Below are 24,903 nucleotides of genomic sequence, written 5' to 3' on the forward strand. Positions count from 1 at the left end.
ATATATATATATAAATAAAGACTCTTGGGAGGTCCTCTGTAAGCTGGCCCATCGCATTGCAACAGTTTTGCCTGATCTAATCCTTACTAACTTGCATAAAACATTAAACAAGGCTAAACTGTCTTTTGCTGCATAGAAAATATTGTTTAAATAATTCTATCCCGTATGGTTCAAGAAAAATGCCTTGATTTCTTTGATTTATTGAAGCATAAACTTATGAAACTTTAAATGAGACTGAATTGCATCTTGCTGCAAATTTTGTGTAATTATATGATTTATTTATGATTTATTTATTGATTTAATGTAAAAATATATAATCTAATCTAAATTAACATTTCTGTATTATATTATATTATATTAAAACAATTTTCACATATAGAACCAATTGCTTTAGTATACACTATTGTAGCATTTATTCAAAATTTGAATTAATTTTTATTTTTATAGTTTCAGTTTTCTTTTTAATTTTAGGTAATAGGTAATTTTCTATTATTATTAGTAGTAGTGATTTAATTTACTTTTTAACATTTGTGCTTATTTTTTGTTAATTTTTTTGTTTTTTCGTTCGCGCTTGGTTTTAGTCATTTTACTAAATTTAATTTGAGTAATTAAACAAAATTATTTTATGTATTATTCTACATATGGATAATACTTTTAGTGAACAATAACAGCATTCCCTTTGAAACACATATCCAAATAAGTGACTGTATTTTGGAAATAAGAGGAAATAAGAAAACATATCCCCCTACATACAGTAACCAAATCCTGCTGGGCGATTGCAGATAAATTGCTAAAGTCAGTAAGACTTATTTGATTCCATTTATTTTGTGAATTTACTGACTTTATTAACTTGACATCTGACTTTTTCATATCTCAGTTTAACAGGTTGACAAGGAGTTCTAGAAAACGCCATATGATCAGTCCAACCTGAGATGCCCTGAACTGGAGAGTAAGAGGACCTCTTTCCGATTGGGCCTAAATTCAATCAGCACAATAAAGAGCCATCAATGCAATAGAAAATCGCTGAAGATATTTCTGGAGATGTGATTAGAATTGATTGTGCAATTCTTAGAAACTCCTATACCTGACAAAGACAAATGTATAAGATTAAGGTTTTTTTCTTTTGAAATATACCAAGGTTTCCTAGTTAAAAACAGGAACATGTCTGAAAAAATGCTTAAGCGACTAGGACAAGGTACCATGAGGATATGACCGAGTCATAAATAGTCAAAAACTAATGCAGTGTCAACAATATTCAAATGTACAATAAGTTTCAAAATGCTATATTCATAGTAGAGAAAAATCTGATATTCTATGAGCTCAGCACATGAAAGGCTTAATGACAGAGGTCTACAGGTTTATTGGATCAATCTATTGTTGTCGCATTGAACAAGGCTGTGCAAGGCTAACAAATCTGCTGTAATGTAATGCTGGGCACACGTCGACCAGTCGTAGCACTAACATCATCCTGAATTTATTCTCAAGGGATGCATGTGAGCTTCAGCAGATTTCCAAGCAGGATACAAGAGAATCGGTTCGATACTACGGAGTGAGGGCTCCAAACCTCTCTGGATATGTTACCTCTGTGCAGGTAAGAGTCAGCAAAAACACAAGCATCTTAATGGGAACAACATGAAATTCTAGAATGTGTACCTGTGCCAGTTCACATCCACCGTCTCTCACTCCAAGAACAAAAGCACTGCATTAGGGAAGAAACAAAGGAAGTAAAGATTGATGTCTGACTGATGCAGCAGCCGTATTCATTTCAGCAGCTTTTTACACCCTGAGGGAAAAAGTGAGCTGGCATTATTCCTCTTGACAGGAAATATGGTTGCAATATTGAGTTTTTGACTCTGGCTACAAGTCTCATAAAGGATTTCTGAGTTCTTGCCCAGTGTTTTGTGCCAAATGAATACTTTGACTCATGCCATGGGGTTACTGCTGCATACTTTCATTGTCCAAGCTATAACTTAGATATGAAAATAGGCAGTTTCATCATGATATAAATCTTAACACATTTCTGTCCTTGTCTGTAAACTTATAGGCAGCAGCTGTATGCCTGTATCTTACTTAGAAGTGTTTTATTTCTTTATTGCTGAATTCATTATCAATACAATACATATCAGCTATCATGCTCTAATGTGCTATAGATTTAAAAAAAATGTTACTATTAAAAATATTATAACTAATTACAGACATGTTATATTTCCTTGAAATGGTCATTGATTTTATTTTTATACAATACAATACAATACAATACAACGTTATTGTCAATCAGCCATAGTTGAAATTAGTTTTCAACCACACCAGCAAATCCAGACACAAGCACTATACAACAGAAAAGTAAAAGTCACCATAACACAATCAAAAACCGGAGTATCAGAAAATCTCTGTGTCATCTTAAAACAATTATAAACTGAGATTGAGTTTTACAGTCCATTCGGGTTCCAATATTCATCATTTTATCCTGTGCTGCCCTCTAGCGCTGAAAAAAATTATTTTACTATGAAAGATTATGTATTGGTTGAGTAAATAATAGATTAATTTAATCAGTAATTTAAATAATCATTTATATTTCATAGGTTTTTATAGTATCCTTAATACACACACACATATAATATATATATATATATATATATATATATATATATATATATATATATACAACCCGAATTCCGGAAAAGTTGGGACGTTTTTTAAATTTTAATAAAATGAAAACTAAAAGACTTTCAAATCACATGAGCCAATATTTTATTCACAATAGAACATAGATAACATAGCAAATGTTTAAACTGAGAAAGTTTACAATTTTACACACAAAATGAGCTCATTTCAATTTTGATTTCTGCTACAGGTCTCAAAATAGTTGGGACGGGGCATGTTTACCATGGTGTAGCATCTCCTTTTCTTTTCAAAACAGTTTGAAGACGTCTGGGCATTGAGGCTATGAGTTGCTGGAGTTTTGCTGTTGGAATTTGGTCCCATTCTTGCCTTATATAGATTTCCAGCATTCACAGAGCCTTCCAAAACATGCAAGCTGCCCATACCGTATGCTCTTATGCACCCCCATACCATCAGAGATGCTGGCTTTTGAACTGAACGCTGATAACATGCTGGAAGGTCTCCCTCCTCTTTAGCCCGGAGGACACGGCGTCCGTGATTTCCAACAAGAATGTCAAATTTGGACTCGTCTGACCATAAAACACTATTCCACTTTGAAATAGTCCATTTTAAATGAGCTTTGGCCCACAGGACACGACGGCGCTTCTGGACCATGTTCACATATGGCTTCCTTTTTGCATGATAGAGCTTTAGTTGGCATCTGCTGATGGCACGGCGGATTGTGTTTACCGACAGTGGTTTCTGAAAGTATTCCTGGGCCCATTTAGTAATGTCATTGACACAATCATGCCGATGAGTGATGCAGTGTCGTCTGAGAGCCCGAAGACCACGGGCATCCAATAAAGGTCTCCGGCCTTGTCCCTTACGCACAGAGATTTCTCCAGTTTCTCTGAATCTTTTGATGATGTTATGCACTGTAGATGATGAGATTTGCAAAGCCTTTGCAATTTGACGTTGAGGAACATTGTTTTTAAAGTTTTCCACAATTTTTTTACGCAGTCTTTCACAGATTGGAGAGCCTCTGCCCATCTTTACTTCTGAGAGACTCTGCTTCTCTAAGACAAAGCTTTTATAGCTAATCATGTTACAGACCTGATATCAATTAACTTAATTAATCACTAGATGTTCTCCCAGCTGAATCTTTTCAAAACTGCTTGCTTTTTTAGCCATTTGTTGCCCCCGTGCCAACTTTTTTGAGACCTGTAGCAGGCATTAAATTTTAAATGAGCTAATTAAGTGGATAAAAGTGTAAAATTTCTCAGTTTAAACATTTGCTACGTTATCTATGTTCTATTGTGAATAAAATATTGGCTCATGTGATTTGAAATTCCTTTAGTTTTCATTTTATTAAAATTTAAAAAACGTCCCAACTTTTCCGGAATTCGGGTTGTATATATATATATATATATATATATATATTCATTTATAAAGACCAATTTTATACCATACAAAAAAAATATTATAAATATTCATACAAATAATAATATGACTAGTAATGTATTGTTGGATGTATTATTTAATTTGTTTTATTTTGTTTATTTTACTATGAATTATATAGGAAAGGAAATTGTGCATTGCATTTCACCCACCCAAGTGCACACACACAGCAGTAAACACACACCTTGAACCCACCTGGATCAGTTGGATACATGTATTTATTTATTTAATTTATTAAAATAGTTATGTAAATTATTATTTATTAGCTATTATTTATTTACTATTTATTAATCATATTTGTATTATTTATTTATTTTTCCCACGGATCCCCTTATTGTAATCATTACTTAAATTTATTTTTACATATCATAAATTTATTATAGTACTCGAGAAGCTCTATTACTGTAATTTTTATAATGTCTGTGGTTTTTTCACGCAATCTCTTTCACTTGCCTTCAAATAACCGATCACTGATCCACTGGGAGGCGCTAACAAATTATCAAAGCAGATCACATTCAGCGAAGAAGCGGGAACGGATTTGATCTCCCAGAATGCCTTTCACTTCCTCTTCTCTTCCGCGGCCTGAGAACGTAAGTGCCGTTAATAATCCTACCGCAGCGGTGCTCAAAAAATCCCTTTTGTATCACCATCATCCCAAGTTTTTATGTCCAAATAATACATCGACACGTTTGCTTTGTATATATTTAACGGTTTTAGAAAATTTGAGTCGTAAAAGTAACAATCCTAATGTTATGTTTCTAGATAGATGGTCGCCTGTGCTCTGCCATTTTCTAGAGTTGACTCGTCTTCAGATGAATGTAGCTCCATGTGCGTCAGATTACTAATAAATACATAACTTCAGTCTCTGAAGACTTTAGAAACTGTCTGGTTACAATGTATGTTTTATGCGGTACGCGTGGTATTTGCGCTAGTGTCAGAATGGTTATTTTTTCTGAACATATTAAACAAATTTTTTTGTTTGGTCTACGCTTTTTCTAAGAATCCGATGTCATTCATTTTCTCTAGATCTCTGAAAATGGTCCGCTACTCACTCGACCCAGAGAACCCGACTAAATGTGAGTTAGTAGCTACTTGATCTAACTTTATATGACTGCATGGTGTTGAACCTGTGTAAGTTGGTAAATGTTTTGTGTTCTGCAGCATGCAAGTCGAGGGGCTCCAACCTTCGTGTTCACTTCAAGGTAGGAACGAAGCCGTTCATGTTACAGTCTGAATGATTGTCAAGACGCTGACGGTCACTCATGCGTCTGGAGTGCAACCTTGTTTATGAAAGTATATTCTGAATTAATTTTCTCCATAGGAGTTTAAAAGCTCTCACTCGTAATTTGTAACCCAACTAACTCTTAATCACATTAGAAGCTTTCTGAAGCATTGATGTTTTATTTTTGGGTGTTGAGAAATCCATGCACCAAAAACGTTAATTCATGGATATTTGTTTACCAAAATATATAACGAAAATGTCGAGTATGTAAATGTTGTATTTAGCTCGACTTGATTGGCATTTTTTGACATAATGCTGTTTATTGGTAAATTCCAGAAGACGCTTTGATTTTTGGAAGTATAATTCTCTTGCATTTTATTTTTGGTTATCATTAAACATTAGGGCCCGTATTCACAAAACATCTTAAGGCTAAAAGTAGCTCGTAACTTCCTGATTTAGGAGAAAGTCTTAAAAATAATGGGAGTGTCAGAACTACATTTTTGTTCTAAGGTTGATGAAACACAGGGCAACTTTGGCCAGTTTTGACGTCAACGGGCAACATGTGAGACACGGGGCCCACGATGGATCTAAAGTATACAGTTAGTAATTTGTTACCCATTCTCAATGGGAAAATGCCTAAGCAGCATTGCTCAAAATTGCCCTGTGTATCATCAGCCTAAGAGTATTTTACATCCCGGTGATATCATCCATAGCATCGAGGTCAACCTCACCTTTACTATTAGCTCAAGACTTCTCTCTATTCCTTACTAAAAGTTTGTCTTAGCAGCTTGGTGAATTGGTTTTAAGAGAACTCTTGGCTGAAAACTTTTACTGCTATTTAGGAGAACCCTTATTGGTAAGAAGAAAATGTTTTGTGAATAGAGGCCCAAGGCTCATGGAGGAAATTAATGTGAGTTTTACTTGATAGTTGCACACTATATCTGAATATTAGTTATAGGTTGAGCAGATTTACAAATGTACAGTGTGGCTGCAATCTTGATTAACTTCAGACACTTTAAAGTATTCATGAAGACGATGAAGTGTTTTCTGAGTAGGCACGTTTCTAGTTTGTAAAGTGACTTAGGCTGGTTTGTCTCAATGTTTGGTCCTCAGAACACCCGTGAGACCGCCCAGGCCATCAAAGGCATGCACATCCGCAAGGCTAACAAGTACCTGAAGGATGTTATGGTGAAGCACCAGTGTGTTCCCTTCCGTCGTTACAATGGTGGTGTTGGCCGCTGTGCTCAGGTGAGGTTTTGTCCTGTTTTAAAGCTGCCTTTCAAAACCATTCCATCCATGTTGCTGTGATGACCATCTTAGGACACCTTTGGAATTGACCATGAAAACACCTTTTAGTCTGAGCAACATGTACACGTTGAACTACAAGTTTAAAGTTTGGGTTTAGTTCAAAGTCTCATGCTTACCAATTATTTGCTATATAATTCTCTCTTTTTGATGAATAGATCATTTTAGAATCATTATTTTTAGTTTTCTTTTTCTGTTGAGCAGTTGCTGAAGCTATTGATGAGAAGTGTCGAGAATAACTTAATTTCTTAACTTATTGACCCCAAATTAGAATGATAGTAAAGCTCAATGTGTTGCTCAAATTGAGATAATTTGAACTTTCTTTAAATGTTTTCCATTTTTAGGCCAAGCAGCATGACTGGACTCAGGGACGTTGGCCTAAGAAAAGTGCAGAGTTCCTGCTCCACATGCTGAAGAACGCAGAAAGCAATGCTGAGCTCAAGGTAAGAGCGTATGAACCATTACACTGTGAACAAGTCTTTTTAGACTTGGACCGTATACTTGATTCAATGTATTAATTCAAATCTAGCTTGCATGAATACAGCTTTCACTGCTATATGGGTTTTATGTCAATCTACTTTGTGATCTTGTAGGGTTTGGATGTGGACTCCCTGGTGATCGAGCACATCCAGGTGAACAAGGCCCCAAAGATGCGCAGGCGTACTTACCGTGCACACGGACGCATCAACCCCTACATGAGCTCCCCATGCCACATCGAAATGATCCTCACGGAGAAGGAGCAGATCGTTCCTAAACCAGAGGAGGAGGTTTCTCAGAAGAAAAAGGTATGTTCATTAATGTTTTTCTGAATTATATATATAAAAATAAACTGTACAGTTTGCTGTAGTGATGACCACTTAGGACACCTTTGGATTTATGATGAAAGGAATTATATTCTGAGCAGCCATTGTGCATTAAATGTGGAGGCCTGGGTATCAACCAACACTCAACCAGTTATTTTTTTCCACAGGTTTCTCAGAAGAAACTGAAGAAGCAGAAACTTATGGCTCGGGAGTAAATGTAAATAAAGTCCAACATTCGTACTACAAAATGACTCTGTTCCTTTTTTTGTGATTTTATTTGATTTGGAAATTAACCCTAAATCAGGCAACGTGACCCACGAGTCACAGTTTGTCTTTTTTTGGGCATAAGAACAATTTTTTAATTAAATCCTTTTTATCATTTATCAATGCCTGGTTTGTCTCAAGTATGCTGGTCACATGATTTGCTTCAAGTTTTCAGTGGTATAATAGTCAGCCTGATCTAAATCCAACATGGCTGCCAGGGGTGGAGAACATTCAGATTTTGAGGTAGTTAATTATATATTAAGCTTACTTTTGGAAAAAAAAATTATATTACTGCTAACATTAATTCTGAACATTGTCTTAGGGTGCCGAAGAAAAAAATTAGTCATATGTTGTTTATGTTGTTATTTAGCACGTTTTGAAATGTATGTGACTCCTGAGTCACGTTGCCTGTTTAGGGTATAAAAAGAGAGTATTGAGTATATTGAGAATATATGTAACATTACACTAAATTTAAATGGTTTTAATTTAAGAATGTTTTGGAATATAGACAAGTTTGGTCTTGTTTTTTTTTTTTTTTTAAAAAGAAAAAGTAACTTCAAAAAATGATTACATTTACTGTAAATCAAATGTACTCTAAAAATTTTATATTAAATGTATATTTTACAAAATAATTTTTACTCTAAAATTACTATCAAATCAAAGTCGTATGTCTAACCAATTTGTGTTCTAAATTTTAAATTGATATCACAAAATGTAACTTCCCATGAGATTTTTAGGCGTTGTACCAAAAATAGCCACTGGGTGTTTTTTTAATGCATTCTCCTGTATCAAATTTATATATTTTAGTCTCAATATCAAAAAACAGTTGGAAGATGGGACCGTAAGACTCAGAACCTTTTGATACGTGTTTTGTCAAGATTAGAAAAGTTTTTTTTTTTTTTAATAAAGTACTTCAAATAAATTGTGTAATACAAAACCTGACACCACCCACTAGGTGAGGAGCTTGGTAAAATAAATTAACCCCATAACTGTCACTGTCCCACCTGTGGGACGCTTGCCACTCTTTTTTGTTGTTGTCTTTTACTAAATCTTTTAGTAATCATCATAAATCATACATCATTTGAAAGCTTAGAAGCCCAAGATTCATTCTGTGTAGGGCTGGGATAAACGATTATTTTTTAAACGATTAATCTAGCGATTATTTTTTCGATACATCGATTAATCTAACGATTAATTTTTCGGTCCGATTCGATTTCGATTATCTCCCCATTAATTGACTACTAACAATTTATACATGTTGATTTACATATCTGAATGAAAAAAACATGAATTCCTTAACATTGCAATATATGTTTATTGCTCTTAAAATTACAAAATAAAAGACTGACTAAGAATGCATTACTTTGCAATTGTATAGAGCATAGCATTCAATAAAACCTTGAAGTCTTGAAAACGCATAACTTACTGAAACAAGCTTACTGAACACATAGGGCCTAGCTTACTGAAAAAAAGTTCTTCTTTCAGATGAAAATAACAACAACTTGATGTCTAGCATTCAATAAAAAAGTTCACCCAAAATACTTGTTTAGAGCAATTGAAAGAATACAGTAACCAATGTAAACTTTAGGGCTTTAAGCTAATACAGAGAGTGCTTTTCCCAAATAAAAATAAAAAATTTAACTGTGGGAGCCAGCAGCCTGTCATGGAGAAAAAAAAATCTCCGATTGCTCCACGTGAAACTTTGGCGTTCCGCCCTTTTTCTATCGTGTCTAATGATTTTGGTTAATATTCACGAGGGGTGGGGGAAGAGAGAGAGAGAGCGCTCGTGTAGTTTGAAGACTGTGAGTGAAACTGCGCGTGAAACTTTGGTGTTTCGCCCTTTTTCTATCGTGTTTAATGATTTTGATTTTGCACAAGGGAGAGAGATAGCAAGAAGCGCTTGTGTTGTTTGAAGACTGTGAGTGCGCGCGCAGCCAGGGCACTCTCTCGTACGCGCTCTGTCACTGTCACTCACCGAACAAATAAGGCTTTGACACCCGCCAAAAAAAAAGATCAATGCAGAAAAACCCCTGGATTGGTTATATAACGTTGGACAGAATGTTGATCCGGCCATCGCGTATATTCAGCGCACATAAGGTAAACGTTTTGCAAACGTTTTTTAGAGAAATAAAAACAGGTCGACGAATCGATGCGCATATTTTGCGTCGACGTATTTTTTGCGTCGACGTCATCGATGACCTCGACGCGTTGTCCCAGCCCTAATTCTGTAAAAACCATTTTGGAATCGGACATTACTTTACCATGGAAATGGTACTTTAAATCTAATGGCGGTCACCTCCCCCATAGTGGGCAGGGTCAAGTGTCATAAAACATTATGCATTATGGTCTTCTAGAACCAAAACCTTTTATAATCTTGGCAACAAACATATCATTGGAAAGGTCTGAGTCTCAGGATTTCATATTTAGTGGTTATTTTGAGATAGAAGTAAAATTCACAGAGAAATCTAGAGAAAAAATCATTAAGCAAAATTCAAAATAGTTTTGATGACTCCCAGTGGATGCGTGTGGTATGACGCCCTAAATAACATCTCACATGAACCTAAATTTTTTTCATATTTGTAACATAACTTATTTAGACACAAGGCTTTAATTTTATACAAATTTTAGAGTAAAACTTATGTAAAATATTTATAATAAAATTAATATGGTGCATATTATTTACAGTACATTTAAACTTCTATAACTTTTTGATACTTCAATTTCTTGAAAAAATTCCACTTTTGCCAGAATCTGCTAATTTTCTTCTTTAAAAGGAGACCATTAATTACATATATATTACAAAATAAATTACAGCAATTTAAGTTTGGATAGTGCACTTTAATGCCTATTTAAAAAATGGGGGATAACAGAGTTCCATTTTTATGGTAAAACAAGATCCGATTTCAAAATGGTTTTCACAGGCTGAATCTTGAGTTCGTAAGCTTTTGAATGATATAATTTGTCAACATTACATCAGGTAAAGTATAGGATATAATTGTATTAAGCATGCAGTGGCAAGTAGGCCAGTAACAGTAAACAGATTAATGGCTTGGTCCTTTTTTATACCCTAATCAGGCAACGTGACCTGGGAGTCACAACTCATAAAATCCAAAATATATCAAATATTTCAAAAATTCTTTTGGATATGTTTTACTTAAGCTCAGATGATGTAAAAAATGACATGAAAATATTTTTTGCTTATCATTTTCCACTCGTGCCTGTTTAAGGGTTAAGATGACACAAAGGCTTAAATATGACACAAGTAAGCTTGTGATTTGATTTAATGAAAAACTTGGAATCTGATCCATTTACTATTGGTGTAAAGAGCAGTAAAGTACTTGAAAGCTTGTGGCTGCTTTATTTGGTCAAAAACAGACTCTTTACACTGAAGAGCCTCTATCAAGTCTTGAGCACGCTCTAGTAAACCTTGTGGTGTTTGGCTTGGTTTAAGATAAGAGTTTATGATGTTAAAATCTCTGAGTTTAGATGAAAGGGTCTTAAAGAGAGTCTAATTTATGAAGTAATTAGCTTTTACTTCATTTAGTCGATCCTTTCTTGTCCAATTAAATATGCTGACACAAACTATGATAACCGCAAAGTCAACCAGATATATACATTGTGTTAAAATTAAGATTCACTATTTATTTCTAGGTGTATATATATATATATATATATACACACACACGCATCTACAAACTATGTTATAAGAGATGTATGCATACACAATTTTTTTAGGAGCTTGGGTGAAATTAAACTTTGGCTCATAAACTGATTTGGTCTTATTTGCACCTCCAAGCATTTTAGTTCCAGAGGATAAAAGTTTAGATTTGTTTATATAGCATGCGTAAAACAGCCACACGGCTGACCAAAGTGCTGTACAGGTATTTAAAAACAGTAAAAGAACATAAACATCAGCACAACTAAACAATTAAAACGGTCTTGTCCCAATAATAAGTAAATATGTTAACTCGAGAAACAAAGTATAAACCCTTCGAAGACTAGGCAAAGACCATAATAGAAAATTGTTTATAAGCCAAAGAAAACATGATTTAGGAGAGATTTAAAAGTGGACAGAGCAGGTGCAAGTCTAATCTCTAAGAACTAAAAAGATTCTGATCACAGGATAAAGTGCTGTATTCACCAGTAGATGGCAATATAGAACTGTTAATCTGCTCATTTTGTATATTTTTGCAGTTTCTGGGTTTATTTATAATCCTTTATAGGAATTTATTAATCTAATTTCTAATATTAATATATATTGTGTAAATGTTTTCAACTAATAATGTTTGTAGCTATTAATCACATTTGTATTTATAAAACATGTATGTGTGCACACACACACACACACACACACACACACACACACACACACACACATATATATATATAAAATTAGGCTATTATTTTTTTTATTCATAACTGTTAACATGAATTAAGGAATGTTCAATGCAACAGGAGGCATAGGTGCCACATCCTATTATATGCTATTTCACTTTTTGACCACTAGGTGCTGCAACACGTTGCACGTTGCACGTTGCATTTGGTTTTTGGCATTATTGAAATGGCTTTGGCATTGAAAAGTATGACAAGTATTGCATTGAAAAGAGAATACGCTATGACAAAAAAAAGTTCGCATTTGATTTTGTTGCAAAATATTATAAAAATTCCAAATCAGCCTTTTTTTTATTGGACTAACGTGATGATTATGTTTTGTAAATAAGGTAGTCCATATTTCTTGATACTGTAGATAGGCAATAGCTTTCTGTTGCTGGCATATATACAGAGAAACACAGAAGCTTTAATACTGCAGCTATGAGTTTCTAATGTTTCACATGTATTCAACTGGCATTTAGTTTATTCAGATGAAACCAAATAGCCACATTCAAAAACAATTACATTTGAGAAAAGTGGCAGAAAATGGTTTTTTTTATTATGAGGAGGTAGGAAACACATTTACCTTAAAACTCAAGAGTTGAAGTAAAAAAAAAAGTGTTTATTTAAGGTTCATCATTCTGTGATTGTATTGCGATTCATCTGTGGAGTGTTTAAGCCCTGTCCACGGAGACCTTTAAGCTCATAAGAGATATCCCACTGCCTCACATGACCGGCACGCATGCAGATGTCCCTAAATAGATCTCAAATTGACTAGATTGATTTTGTCCCCTTTTTGTATTTAATAGCGGGTCGGATGGCAGCTCTTTTAATGTGCAAATGAAAACCAATGAGGACAGACTCTTAAACTCAGTTCAGACACTCAGCTGACACGGGCCACGTCACTGCCGGCCTTAGCCAATCACTTCCCACGGAGCCCCTCTACTTTCCCAGGCACGCTCTCAAAGTTTTGACTTTTTGCAGCAAAAGACAGCAGGTTGATGAAAATGTTTTATTATCTTCCAGATCTTCACATGAACTACCCAGAAAGACTCTCTTTTTATTTATAGATTTCAAAAACACTCTCATTGAAAGGACGCAGCTCTGTTGTATCATGCAATATTTGCTAGAACTTATAAAGGGAATGGATTTTGCCAGAGGACAGGGGTGTGAACTGATTGGGATTTTTTAGAGAAAATATTTTTTATTTTTCTGTAGGCTTAAGTATTATTATTTTTTATTTCTTTCTCTCTCATTTACTATTTTACGTTTGTTTTAAGTGTTGCGCGGGTCTCCACCGTCTTGCTTTTTGCGCAATATTTAGTTAAAGTTGTAGTTTTTTGGTAATGTTAGCGGTTGGGCAAATGGACGGGTCTCGCCAGAGCGCTTTCCTCTTCAATACCCCACCTTTGGCTGCTTTACACAGCATGACCGAGATGAAGACACCACTTTACCCAGCCTACCCGTTATCTTCCACTGGACCAGCATCCTCCACTTCACCGACAGCTACCTCTCCGAATCCAGGCGGTATCCCGGTCTCGTCCCCGGGGATCAAAACATCCACCGGTCTTTCGACTCTCGGATCACTCCAGCAGTGCTCGGTCGCCACTCCTCACGGAATAAACGACATCCTCAGTCGACCCGCGGTGGTCACCGCAGCGGCGGCGGCGGCGGCGGCGGCGGCGGCATCTTCTCCCGCTGGAATCTTGTCTGGACTGCCCCGCTTCAGCAGCCTGAGTCCTCCTCCGCCTCCAGGGCTGTATTTCAGCCCCAGCGCCGCGGCCGTGGCGGTGGCTCGGTATCCGAAACCTCTGACAGACCTTCCAGGCAGAACCCCCATATTCTGGCCTGGAGTTATGCAAAGCCCGCACTGGAGAGACGCCAGATTTGCATGTTCCCCACGTAAGTGCACGATTCACTTTCTTGAAGGCTGTCAGCGATCCGAAATATAGCAAGCAGCACAGATTTAACCAACATAACAGGATGTAATAATAACATTAGGTGAATTTTTCTTTCTCGTCCCTGACAGATCAAAACTCAGTGCTCCTGGACAAAGATGGGAAAAGGAAACACACGCGACCAACGTTTTCCGGGCAGCAAATTTTTGCCCTGGAAAAAACATTTGAGCAAACGAAATATTTAGCTGGACCCGAAAGAGCGCGGTTGGCCTACTCTTTAGGAATGACAGAGAGCCAAGTCAAGGTGAGACAAGTCTTAATAGTTTATGTTTGACAAGAAAAAACCTTGACTGTCTCGATTGTTTATTATCAACAATCCATGGAAATTAAGAATTAGTCTAGATGTGGAATCGGCCTATAGCTAGACCTTCTTATATCTCTTTAGCCTACAAAATGTATATATATAGCCTAAAATCTATTTATTTCTCTAAAGCAAATTATTTAAATTTAATGCAACGACCTAGTGGAGTAGCCTACAGTAGGCTACAAAAAAAAAAATATTATTTTCATTCATATCAAATTTATTTATGCATTAAAATAATAATAAAAAAATTGCAGTATGTACCACTACATTTGTTTATTGTAATTATTGCAAGAAAATTGCATTGCATTTTAAAAAGCCACTGAAAATTGTTCTATTTTTATTTTTAAAAATATTTTAAACGTTTAAGTATTTTAATTATTCTCACAGACTGAAGGTGTTTAGGCTATATTACAGATATTTGAAAAGCTATCTATTCGAGTTATTTTTTTAATATCAGTTCTTTCAAGTTAGACAGGAAAAATCTTTTTAATTTGCTTGACAATGTTAAATGTTTTCTTATAATTCCCATTTGTTATGCCTACTTTTCGATGGAAATGAATCACTATTTCTGTGGGCATTAAAATACGTTTTATCTCATTTTTATTGTAAAGGTGTGGTTTCAAAACCGAAGAACAAAGTGGAGAAAACGGCACGCGGCTGAAATGGCCTCGGCAAAGAAAAAACAAGATTCAGAGACCGAGAGGCTGAAAGGAGCTTCGGAAAATGAAGACGACGACGACGAATACAACAAACCTTTAGACCCAAACTCGGACGATGAAAAAATAACGCAGTTACTGAAAAAACACAAACCAAACTCGGCTCTTATCATTCACACGTCGGAAAACGAGAGCTCGTAAAATGGAAACGGGAAATTGGTTGTCAAATTCTTCAAGAATTGTCAAAATATAATGTAGGCTACCGTTTTTCACCAAGTTTGAGCTCTGGTTTGAGAGGAAGAATGCAAATCAGAGGAATATGCACTATTGGTGGAGCTGAACGTGCATCAGTGTCTGCAGACACGTTTCAACGTAAAGACAACGGTACTTGTTTTGTAAATTAACGACGTGAGTTGTATCGCATAGGAATTATATTACTGTGAATATTTATGTGTAAAATATTTTGAATAGTAAACATGGCAGAATTCGTTAATTTCGCTTCAGTTTAATTCTTGGTTTAAGCTTTGTGATATGCATTTTCACATCATTAATTTGTATAGCTAGGCCTAGGTGCTGATCACCCTGAGTTTTTTTTTCTTTTCTTGTTTCTGGGTGTTAGTTGCCTCAGCCCTTTGATTTTTTTCAAAATATACAACAATGGAAATAGAGAATCATTTTCTGAATTTACCAATAATGGTAAAAGACATCTGAGCGACAGCCTAAATTGAGGCTCAGTCAAATAATTGATCTGGCCATAACACGTGTAAATAAACAAACACCTAGCCATATATTTGTAATATAATGCATAGTGTTCGTCTCCCGATGTTAGGATGTTTCTTTAATTTTTTTTTCATGATTAATTTATGATATTTTAAGTTTGTAACAGTGTTTGAATCCTGCAAAATGCGACTTGCAGGTTCGTGTGTATTGCACTTTTATTTAATAAAATGTTAAACATTTGGGATATTTATCTTTTTGTTATTATTACATCGAATATTCAGATTTTGTGAATACATTGCTACAACGTTTTCAAGCATTAATAATGAAAGATTGCTGATGATTGATCAGTTAGTTTCGCTCCGGTATAAGAAGTTGTCTCATTATAAAGAGTTATCAAAATGGCAACGCTTTTTCAAATACATTTTAATATTTTGTATTATTATTATTATTCGTTTTTAACAGCCCTGGCACATTTATATTTTTTCATATCATTAAATGAATAATCATGCTCTCCCTTATTGCTCTGTGTGAACACATTTTACCGTTGTTTTATTATAAAGAAGCCATTACTCTGTGTAAAAAATTTTCTAAAAAATTTTGATCTTTGAGAAATGTCGAAGAAAAAGGCAATACTGACATATATACTGGCGGGATATTGGTTTTTGGTGGTCTTCAACTGATCGCGTCACAGCTTCTAAATGTCAGCTGATTGGTGCATTTAGATCACCATGTTCTTGGGAAATTGGAAATCACTCAACCGATTTGTTCTCAACAAACCAACAGAAAAATGTAATCTATAAGGTGAAATGATGCACCATGCACAGTTGTACTATCAGAAAATATTTTGAGCTGGTATTTTTGAAGGACAACAGGTCCAGTGCCTCTCCACAGGTTACTCAACCCAAATGAATATCTTTTTGGAAGCGATTAGCCTATCTATAGGGTACATTTATCATTGCAGACAGACCCCCATGTTAGCCTTAAAAAATTAAAATAGTAATTTTTAAACATTCTAAATATAATTTGCACGCACTTAAACTTTTTACAAATTTATATATTTAGATTTTGTTGCACAACTTAGATGATATCATTACGGGTTCTTAAATAAACGAAATACTTTAAAACTGCACTTTGATGTCTGCTCAGTGTAAATCGTGTTTGAAATACAATATTTTGGACTGAATTAATAACTGGAAAATTAATGTTACTAATCAAAGAAAAAATACGCAATTTAAAGCATCTCAAGAAGATGATGATTTAGCTAGTGCACCACAAAATTAAAACATTCTGTGATTTAATAAAAAAAAATAGTTTTTCGAATTCGATTTTTTTTTGCACAAATTAAACGGTAAAAGAAAATCTTAATTTCCATTCCCTAAATAATTTTGTTATTTACACGCATAACGTGTAAATTATCACACCTGAGAACAAACTTGCTTTAACTGTTATCTTCAAGTCAGCTTGTCTGATCTAGAAAAAATTTTTTTGACCAATGTACAACTATTGAACGTTTGATTGGCTGTATCAATAAAATAGAGCAGTCTTTGGCCGTTTTTCCCCACAAATGTCCGAGCTTAGCCTCCCTATTTCCTACAATACAATTTCTCTTTTATTCATTGATGGCGTCTATTAAATGGCGTTTACCCACTTTGACTTTCCAAATTAATAAACGGAAATTTGAGAACGTTCTCAACTTTTTCACTTCACTATATATATATTTTCCTATTTTCTTTATCCGTTCAACGATTCGTTTATTTTTAAAAAACGATCAATATTGTTTTCATTGTACATATTATCTTAGGCTCCAGGACTGAAGATTTCACTATGTCAAACTCCAATGAATCTATCTTTATTTGGCTACGTGTAGGCCAAAGACCTGATGTCAATAAGATATCAAATTACTGTTGAGCAAGAGCTTAATGAACTCTCATCTGCAATAATTAATCTCTGATTGCTTCACATTAAAATACATTCATGAATATGCTCATTAACTTTGTCACTGTAGAGCCATTTCCAATGAGGACATCATGAAGCTAATATAAAAGAAATAACAATGCTGAATGGCGACTGAAAATTAGTGAAGATTTTGAACAATATTTATTTACAACACTAAATTAAAAATAATAAATCAAATAATTAAGGTTTTGTATATTTTAATAGTGGGCCTGTTAAACCAATTCCTAATTAAACAATTTTTACTCCATTGTAGATTTTATTATAGACAAATTTTCAACTCAAACACTTGCATATAACACCCTTAAATCCAAAAACAGGGTATCTGAGCAAGATGAGGAGGAATAGGAGGTGGACCAGCCATAGGCAGAACAGACCTGGTTCTGCTGGCTTGCTTGTTTTTCTGATCTGGGTAGAATTATGATCCATCAGCATGGTCCAGCTGTGGTGAACATGGCGTGCGTTCCTCAGGGGAGATATCTTAGCATCTGCTGAGTGCCTGCTGATAGTGCTGTGACTGCACTGCTCCAGGAACAGTGCTGGGGCTGCAGCTGGCCACATGATCCCGGTCACTGCTGCTCTCCCATCAGACACTTGTTGGAAGTGAGGTTAATTAGTTGAGAAATAGCAGTTGCTTTCAACAGCCTATACCTGAGAAGACATGCATATCTGGATTGGGCAGTTTATCACCAGTTTTTAGTGCAAAAATCAGAAGTGCCTTTTGAATTTCTGAATTTAAATTGAGTTGCAGACAGGATACAGAAATTTAAATAGAGGTGCACATTTTATTGTGCTGCAAACATGATGCTGAATTGTAATTTAAATGTAAGGATATATATATATTGAAATACAAATAAATTCACAAACCTGCAAATTTTATTGAACTGCAAACAGGGAGCAGAATTGTTATTTGAATGTAAGGATATAGAATTAAATTAAATTACAATTCAAATAAATTCATATACAGGAAATGAGCTGCAAAAAGAGGCAGAATCTTCATTTGATTTTGAATGCAAGGAAGCAGAATTAAAATGAATTGAATTCAAATAAATCATATAATTCACTGCAAATTGTATTGAGCTGCAAACAGGATGAGGAACTGTAGTTTGAATTTGAATGTTAGGAAGCAAAATGAAAATGAATTGAAATTTAAAGAAATTCACATCACTGCAAATTTTATTGAGGTGCAGGGCGCAGATTTGTATCTGAATGTAAGGAATAAGAATTCAAATTAATTGAATTACTATAACTGCAAATTTTTCATTTTAAGTAAAATTGACCTGATTGAAAGTTCTGAAAATTAAACAAAGAAAAAAAAAGGATACTTAAACACTTTACAAAAAATATAGCTAAAATTGCACCTAGATATTTGTGTTCAGTTTATATCATATATAATGGATCAACTTTTGTGGGTGGAACTTCATTTCCCAGAGTGCATCACCTGTGCTGAAATTCCTCTAAAATTCCTGTGGAGTGTGGCCTTTTAAATTAAATTAAAATCCTGGCTCATTATCTGAAAGTAAGTCACTTTATATTTTTCAATTCTGAATGTTGCACAACATTTTTTTTTTTTTTTTTTTACTCCTTCAAACATCTCATGAAAAGAGACATTTGGTCTCATCTACTGCAGTTTCCATGCGTTTTTGACCTGCACGTCTTCATCTGTGGCCCTGTGGTAAGATGTCTTTTGACATTTAGTGATGTGACTAATTTACTGATAACTGTGTGTTTTGGATAAAGAACCCCATTGATGTTCTCTCAGTTGAACGTGTACTACAAGAGATTACATACAAGACTGTGTCACAAGAGGCTGCAGGCGTAGAGACTGAACGCTGGCTTACATGCGCCTCAGGCCTTATCTCTTTCCCAACCATTTGGAGAGTCCTGATAAAGAGCACCTTGGGATCCCCTATTATGAAAACCCCTGGTGCTTGTCAATGGACAATGAGCTTCCTGTGATATTTTCAATGCATGAAAGGTTTTCTCTTATTTTTCCTTTTAATTCGACTTTCATGATTACACAGTGTCCATAATAATACCGTTTTTTACAGGGTAGATACTAGTTTGATCGTGGAGGTTTGGGTTTGAGGTTGGTGTGTGGTCTCTTGAGTATATTTGTATTGTTCTCCAGGAGCTGAGGTTTCGGAGGGCATCCTGGGTGGTATGAACACACTCTAGTGTTTATAATCTCCTGTAATCTTGTCTAATGATGTTCTCATAATCTGTCAAAACCTCTAGTTGCAGTGGCTTACAAACAAATCTGGATTCACAATCAGATGGTGGTAAACAACCTAAGATAAGCACATTTGAACTAATCTGACGGAAAACTCCTACATTGTGGAATAAAGTGTGGGTTTTGTTTCATGCAACTTCAGTTCTATGTACGTTATTCTACAGCTCATACATAAATGTGTTTGGGGTTATTAAGAATTTTAACACTTTTGAGTCTCACGAGACTGATCAAAAAGTCAAAACAGTTATATTATTACAATTTAAACTAATTTAAACTAGCTGTTTTCTATTTTAATGTATTTTACAAATTTATTTTATTCCTGCGGATGCAGAACTTAATTTTCCGCAGTCATAACTCTAGCCTTCAGTGTCACATGATCCTTTTAGAAATCATTTTTACATGCTGATTTGTAAAATGTATTATTATTTAAAACAGTTGTGCTGGTTAATATTTCTGTGGAAACCGTGATATACATATTATCTTATTCAAAACCATAAAGCAAGCTGTTGGCATTTTCTTTAATAATTCTAGTGGTGTGGGTCTGGGGGGGGGGGGGGGGGGGTTTGGGGGGTTAATGGCAAAATGAGCACCTTCAATAGATGGTTCAGGCCATGAATAAACTGCCCTCATCGGCCAAGTCCTGCATTTTATTAGCACTAGCCATGCTAAAATAACCTGCTAACACGTAGCATAGTGCAGCAATAATAACCTCCTCAATCATATTTTAAAAGTCACGTCAAGCCAGGCCTGTATAATTCATCTCTATGCAAATACATCAATGTCAGCCCATTAGTATATTGCTAAAGAGGTTTTTTATTAAAATGCATTCTTGCCTTGTCCTTTTTTTGTCTTCTTTTTTTTTTTTTACTCACTCCCAATAAAACATGAGCCATATTGGCCAAGAATTATAGCAACTATTAGAGTAACATATGGACAGCATGCACTCTGAAAATAAAAACCAACAGATAAAGTAGCAGGGTCATGGTAGGGTACAAACACTTGCAGTGGAGTAATAGATTTCTCACTGGCTGGCTGAGGAGACCCAGCATGCCACTGAAATCAAAGCCTTATTATACATGCATTTAGGGCTGTGTTGTGTGGCAAGATGCGTATCCCTCGTTGGCCGGGAGAGAAGTTATAGCCGACACAAAGAGGACCAGTGCAATGAATTAAAAAGACAATAAAAAGGTGATAAAGTGCACCCTGAATGTATTATATCTTTTAATGAAATTAAAGTAGTGGAGAAGCTCTGTCACGTCTTGTATCATTCAGCAATAGTGACATTGAACAAGAGAGAGAGAGAGGGGATTATGGGTAGAGCAGGAATCAGCTGATAGTGTACTTCCTGCTATTGGAGGACACAGAGATGAAGCCAAGCAAGTGTCATCCAGCTCCAAATGTTTGATCAAAAGTGAATATAGAAAGAAAAAGTATGTATGTATATAGATAGCTATAGAATATATAATTTACATTACATGTGTGTGTGTGTGTGTGTGTGTGTGGTTTAAATAAAATTGATCAGTACATACTTGTTTAATATATAACATTATTGATAACTTAAAATTATTTTCAATTGATTTACTTTTAATGTAGTTTATATTATTTTATATGAATATGTTATTATAACTAGATAGATAGATAGATAGATAGATAGATAGTACAGTTACTGTATTTTTTGTTGATCTATTATAGGTAAATGAATATATATATATGGATTGGATAATATATAAATACATGATTGATATAGATATATACAGAGATACAACACATATATCTGTCATAAATACAATTTGATGTACATTTAAAGTATATTTATTTTTTTATTTTAGATATAAATTCTAAATAAGCTATAATAAAAACATTAACCACACTTGCTAAACTTACAACTACTAAACAATTTTCGTCATATTTTACTGTATATATTTGTCACGTCTGGTGTACAGAACACACAGGAGAGAGAACCAATAGCGGGTATGCCTTTTATTAGGGGTTAATCCACAGAGCATAAACAGTCCAGGCGTGAGTCGAAAACCGGAAGAGCAATCCAAACATAAACAAACACGACGGCAAGGCAAGGCAAGATGACGGGCAAGAATTAACGTACAACATTAAACAAGGACTCCGTGACTGACACTCAGACAGACCAGGTATAAATACACACAAGGATGATGGGGAAACAGGAGACAGGTGGGGAACACAATCAATTACCTAAACAAGGAGGAAGGTGACCAAATAAGGGAGACAGAAAGTGATAAGGTGATAGACACCGTGAGAAGGAGGACATCTAGTGGACACCCAGGGACACAACCCAGACACTGTGACAGAACCCCCCCTCTACGGAGCGGCTCCCAGACGCTCCACGACAGACACAAGACAGACCAGGAGGGAGGCGGACAGGTGGAGGCTCAGGGGGAGGGACGGAGGGCCAGAAAAGAAAGACATTGGAAACAGGCACCAGACAGTAACCACAAAACAGGAAGACCAGGAGGGAGGAGGACTGGAGGAGGTTCAGGGGGAGGGATGGAGGGCCAGACTACAGAGAGGAACAGGGACAGGAGTAAATACAAAAACAACAGACAAACACAACATGAAGCCCCCCCAGGGCGGGGCAGAAGACCACCATGTCCGTGTGGTCAAAGCAAAAAGCCCCCCAGGGTGGAGCCGAAGACCCCCACGTCCTCGTGGTCAGAGCGGAAACCCCCCAGGGTGGAGCGGAGGACCACCACGTCCTCGTGGTCGACGCCAGAGTCCCCCAGGGCGGAGCGGATGACCACCACCCCCCTGTGGCCGATGCCGGAGTCCAACAGGCCCGAGCAGCAGCCCACCCAGTGACTTGACTTGACTCCGAACGTCCCACGGTGACCCGCCCTGACCCCGGAAGGTCATCAGTGGCTGGTCCTGACTCTAGACCGGTCTTGGGCACCGAATCGGGAACGGCCTCAGGCACGGGCACCGAATCGGGAACGGCCTCGGGCACCGCCTCGGCCTCGGGAACGGCATCGGGCACCGCCTCGGCCTCCGGAACAGCATCGGGCACCGCCTCGGCATCGGCCTCCGGAACAGCATCGGGCACCGCCTCAGCCTCCGGAACAGCATCGGGCACCGCCTCGGCCTCCGGAACAGCATCGGGCACCGCCTCGGCCTCCGGAACCGCATCGGGCACCGCCTCGGCATCGGGCACCGCCTCGGCCTCGGGAACAGCCTCGGGCACCGCCTCGGCCTCGGGAACAGCCTCGGGCACCGCCTCGGCCTCGGGAACAGCATCGGGCACCGCCTCGGCCTCCGGAACAGCATCGGGCCCCGCCTCGGCATCGGCCTCGGGAACAGCATCGGGCACCGCCTCGGCCTCCGGAACAGCATCGGGCCCCGCCTCGGCATCGGGCACCGCCTCGGCCTCGGGAACAGCCTCGGGCACCGCCTCGGCCTCCGGAACAGCATCGGGCACCGCCTCGGCATCGGACACCGCCTCGGGCACCGCCTCGGCATCGGCCTCCGGAACCGCATCGGGCACCGCCTCAGCCTCCGGAACAGCATCGGGCCCCGCCTCGGCATCGGCCTCGGGAACAGCCTCGGCCACCGCCTCGGCCTCCGGAACAGCATCGGGCACCGCCTCGGCCTCCGGAACAGCATCGGGCCCCGCCTCGGCATCGGCCTCGGGAACAGCATCGGGCACCGCCTCGGCCTCCGGAACAGCATCGGGCCCCGCCTCGGCATCGGGCACCGCCTCGGCCTCGGGAACAGCCTCGGGCACCGCCTCGGCCTCCGGAACAGCATCGGGCACCGCCTCGGCATCGGACACCGCATCGGGCACCGCCTCGGCATCGGGCACCGCCTCGGCATCGGCCTCGGGAACAGCCTCGGGCACCGCCTCGGCATCGGCCTCGGGAACAGCCTCGGGCACCGCCTCGGCCTCGGGGACAGCATCGGGCACCGCCTCGGCATCGGGCACCGCCTCGGCCTCCGGAACAGCCTCGGGCACCGCCTCGGCCTCGGGAACAGCATCGGGCACCGCCTCGGCCTCGGGAACAGCATCGGGCACCGCCTCGGCCTCCGGAACAGCATCGGGCACCGCCTCGGTCTCGGGAACGGCCTCGGGCACCGCCTCGGGAACGTCCTCTGGGCTTTGAGGAACGGTAGACGCCTGTCTCCTCCTCCTCCGTCCTCTATGTTGGCGAGTCGGCGACACCTCGTCTGGAGACTCAGGCGTTGAGTCGGCCATCTTGTGCTGTGGCGCTGGGCTGGCGGCCATCTTGTGCTGTGGCGCTGGGCTGGTGGCCATCTTGTGCTGTGGCTCTGGGCTGGCGGCCATCTTGTGCTGTGGCGCTGGGCTGGCGGCCATCTTGTGCTGTGGCTCTGGGCTGGCGGCCATCTTGTGCTGTGGCGCTGGCTCCGCAGCCATGACATTAACCGTCTTGGGAATCTCTAGGATCTTGGACAGCGTAGCGAAATAATCCAAGAAGGAGTCAGCGGCCCTCCTGGGCGTTGGCGCTGAGCTGGCGGCCATCTTGCACCGTGGCGCTGGGCTGGTGGCCCTCTTGTGCTGTGGTGCTGGGCCCGCGTTCCTCATGGGCAGTGTCGCTGGCTTTCTCCTTCTGCCCTGGTGAGACGGCGGCTCTGGTCCCTCCCACGTGAGCCCAGAGTCAAAGGGGAGCCATGGTGGAGAGCGATGCTGGGCTTCCTCTCGCCCACCTCCTCCTCGGCGCCCTCCCCTGGTCCCGCGAAACACGACCAGGCGGGTTCCCTCAAACTGAATGCCTCTCTCCCGCTCGGAGGCTGGGGAAGAAGCGTAACTCGACATACCGCTGGGTCTCAAAGTGACGGAGTCCTTCTGTCACGTCTGGTGTACAGAACACACAGGAGAGAGAACCAATAGCGGGTATGCCTTTTATTAGGGGTTAATCCACAGAGCATAAACAGTCCAGGCGTGAGTCGAAAACCGGAAGAGCAATCCAAACATAAACAAACACGACGGCAAGGCAAGGCAAGATGACGGGCAAGAATTAACGTACAACATTAAACAAGGACTCCGTGACTGACACTCAGACAGACCAGGTA

At 38.5% G+C, this 24,903-nt stretch overlaps 2 protein-coding genes and 2 non-coding genes across 6 annotated transcripts; all 4 read left to right on the plus strand.

Moving 5' to 3' along the window:
* Positions 1-4,603: 4,603 nt before the first annotated feature.
* On the plus strand, positions 4,604-7,637 carry LOC132117130 (large ribosomal subunit protein uL22-like). Of its 3 annotated transcripts, none has more exons than XM_059526213.1 (7): positions 4,604-4,649; positions 5,086-5,135; positions 5,221-5,261; positions 6,395-6,529; positions 6,931-7,029; positions 7,180-7,371; positions 7,557-7,637. In XM_059526213.1, exons 2-7 carry the CDS (start codon positions 5,096-5,098, stop codon positions 7,602-7,604), a joined length of 555 nt encoding a protein of 184 aa, XP_059382196.1. In that variant the 5' UTR covers positions 4,604-4,649; positions 5,086-5,095; the 3' UTR covers positions 7,605-7,637. The 3 variants fall into 3 exon arrangements, with proteins under 3 accessions (XP_059382196.1, XP_059382193.1, XP_059382194.1); XM_059526210.1 differs by lacking the exon at positions 4,604-4,649 and adding an exon at positions 4,811-4,887; XM_059526211.1 differs by lacking the exon at positions 4,604-4,649 and adding an exon at positions 4,950-4,969.
* LOC132117584 (small nucleolar RNA SNORD58) lies at positions 6,581-6,647 on the plus strand. The gene has a single exon (XR_009425776.1). It is a non-coding gene; the product is annotated as a small nucleolar RNA SNORD58 (small nucleolar RNA).
* LOC132117583 (small nucleolar RNA SNORD58) lies at positions 7,428-7,491 on the plus strand. The gene has a single exon (XR_009425775.1). It is a non-coding gene; the product is annotated as a small nucleolar RNA SNORD58 (small nucleolar RNA).
* A 5,053-nt stretch (positions 7,638-12,690) lies between the features above and the next one.
* Positions 12,691-15,901, plus strand: LOC132117129 (homeobox protein Nkx-6.1-like). Its single transcript, XM_059526209.1, has 3 exons — positions 12,691-13,926; positions 14,054-14,226; positions 14,898-15,901. The coding sequence occupies exons 1-3, from the start codon at positions 13,371-13,373 to the stop codon at positions 15,141-15,143; spliced, it is 975 nt and encodes a 324-aa protein (XP_059382192.1). The 5' UTR covers positions 12,691-13,370; the 3' UTR covers positions 15,144-15,901.
* The last annotated feature ends 9,002 nt before the right edge of the window (positions 15,902-24,903 follow it).

The sequence above is a fragment of the Carassius carassius genome, chromosome 36, assembly GCF_963082965.1.
Source record: "Carassius carassius chromosome 36, fCarCar2.1, whole genome shotgun sequence".
Taxonomy (NCBI): domain Eukaryota; kingdom Metazoa; phylum Chordata; class Actinopteri; order Cypriniformes; family Cyprinidae; genus Carassius; species Carassius carassius.

What these genes read in the sequence shown, in the direction of transcription:
- LOC132117130 (XM_059526210.1), top strand. Translation starts at nt 4,826, where the DNA reads ATGGTCGCCTGTGCTCTGCCATTTTCTAGAGTTGACTCGTCTTCAGAT. An exon ending in AAAGCAATGCTGAGCTCAAG is followed by an intron (nt 7,030 to 7,179) that starts GTAAGAGCGTAT and finishes GTGATCTTGTAG; the next exon opens with GGTTTGGATGTGGACTCCCT. An exon ending in AGGTTTCTCAGAAGAAAAAG is followed by an intron (nt 7,372 to 7,556) that starts GTATGTTCATTA and finishes TTTTTTCCACAG; the next exon opens with GTTTCTCAGAAGAAACTGAA.
- LOC132117129 (XM_059526209.1), top strand. Translation starts at nt 13,371, where the DNA reads ATGTTAGCGGTTGGGCAAATGGACGGGTCTCGCCAGAGCGCTTTCCTC. An exon ending in CAGATTTGCATGTTCCCCAC is followed by an intron (nt 13,927 to 14,053) that starts GTAAGTGCACGA and finishes CGTCCCTGACAG; the next exon opens with ATCAAAACTCAGTGCTCCTG. An exon ending in TGACAGAGAGCCAAGTCAAG is followed by an intron (nt 14,227 to 14,897) that starts GTGAGACAAGTC and finishes TTTATTGTAAAG; the next exon opens with GTGTGGTTTCAAAACCGAAG.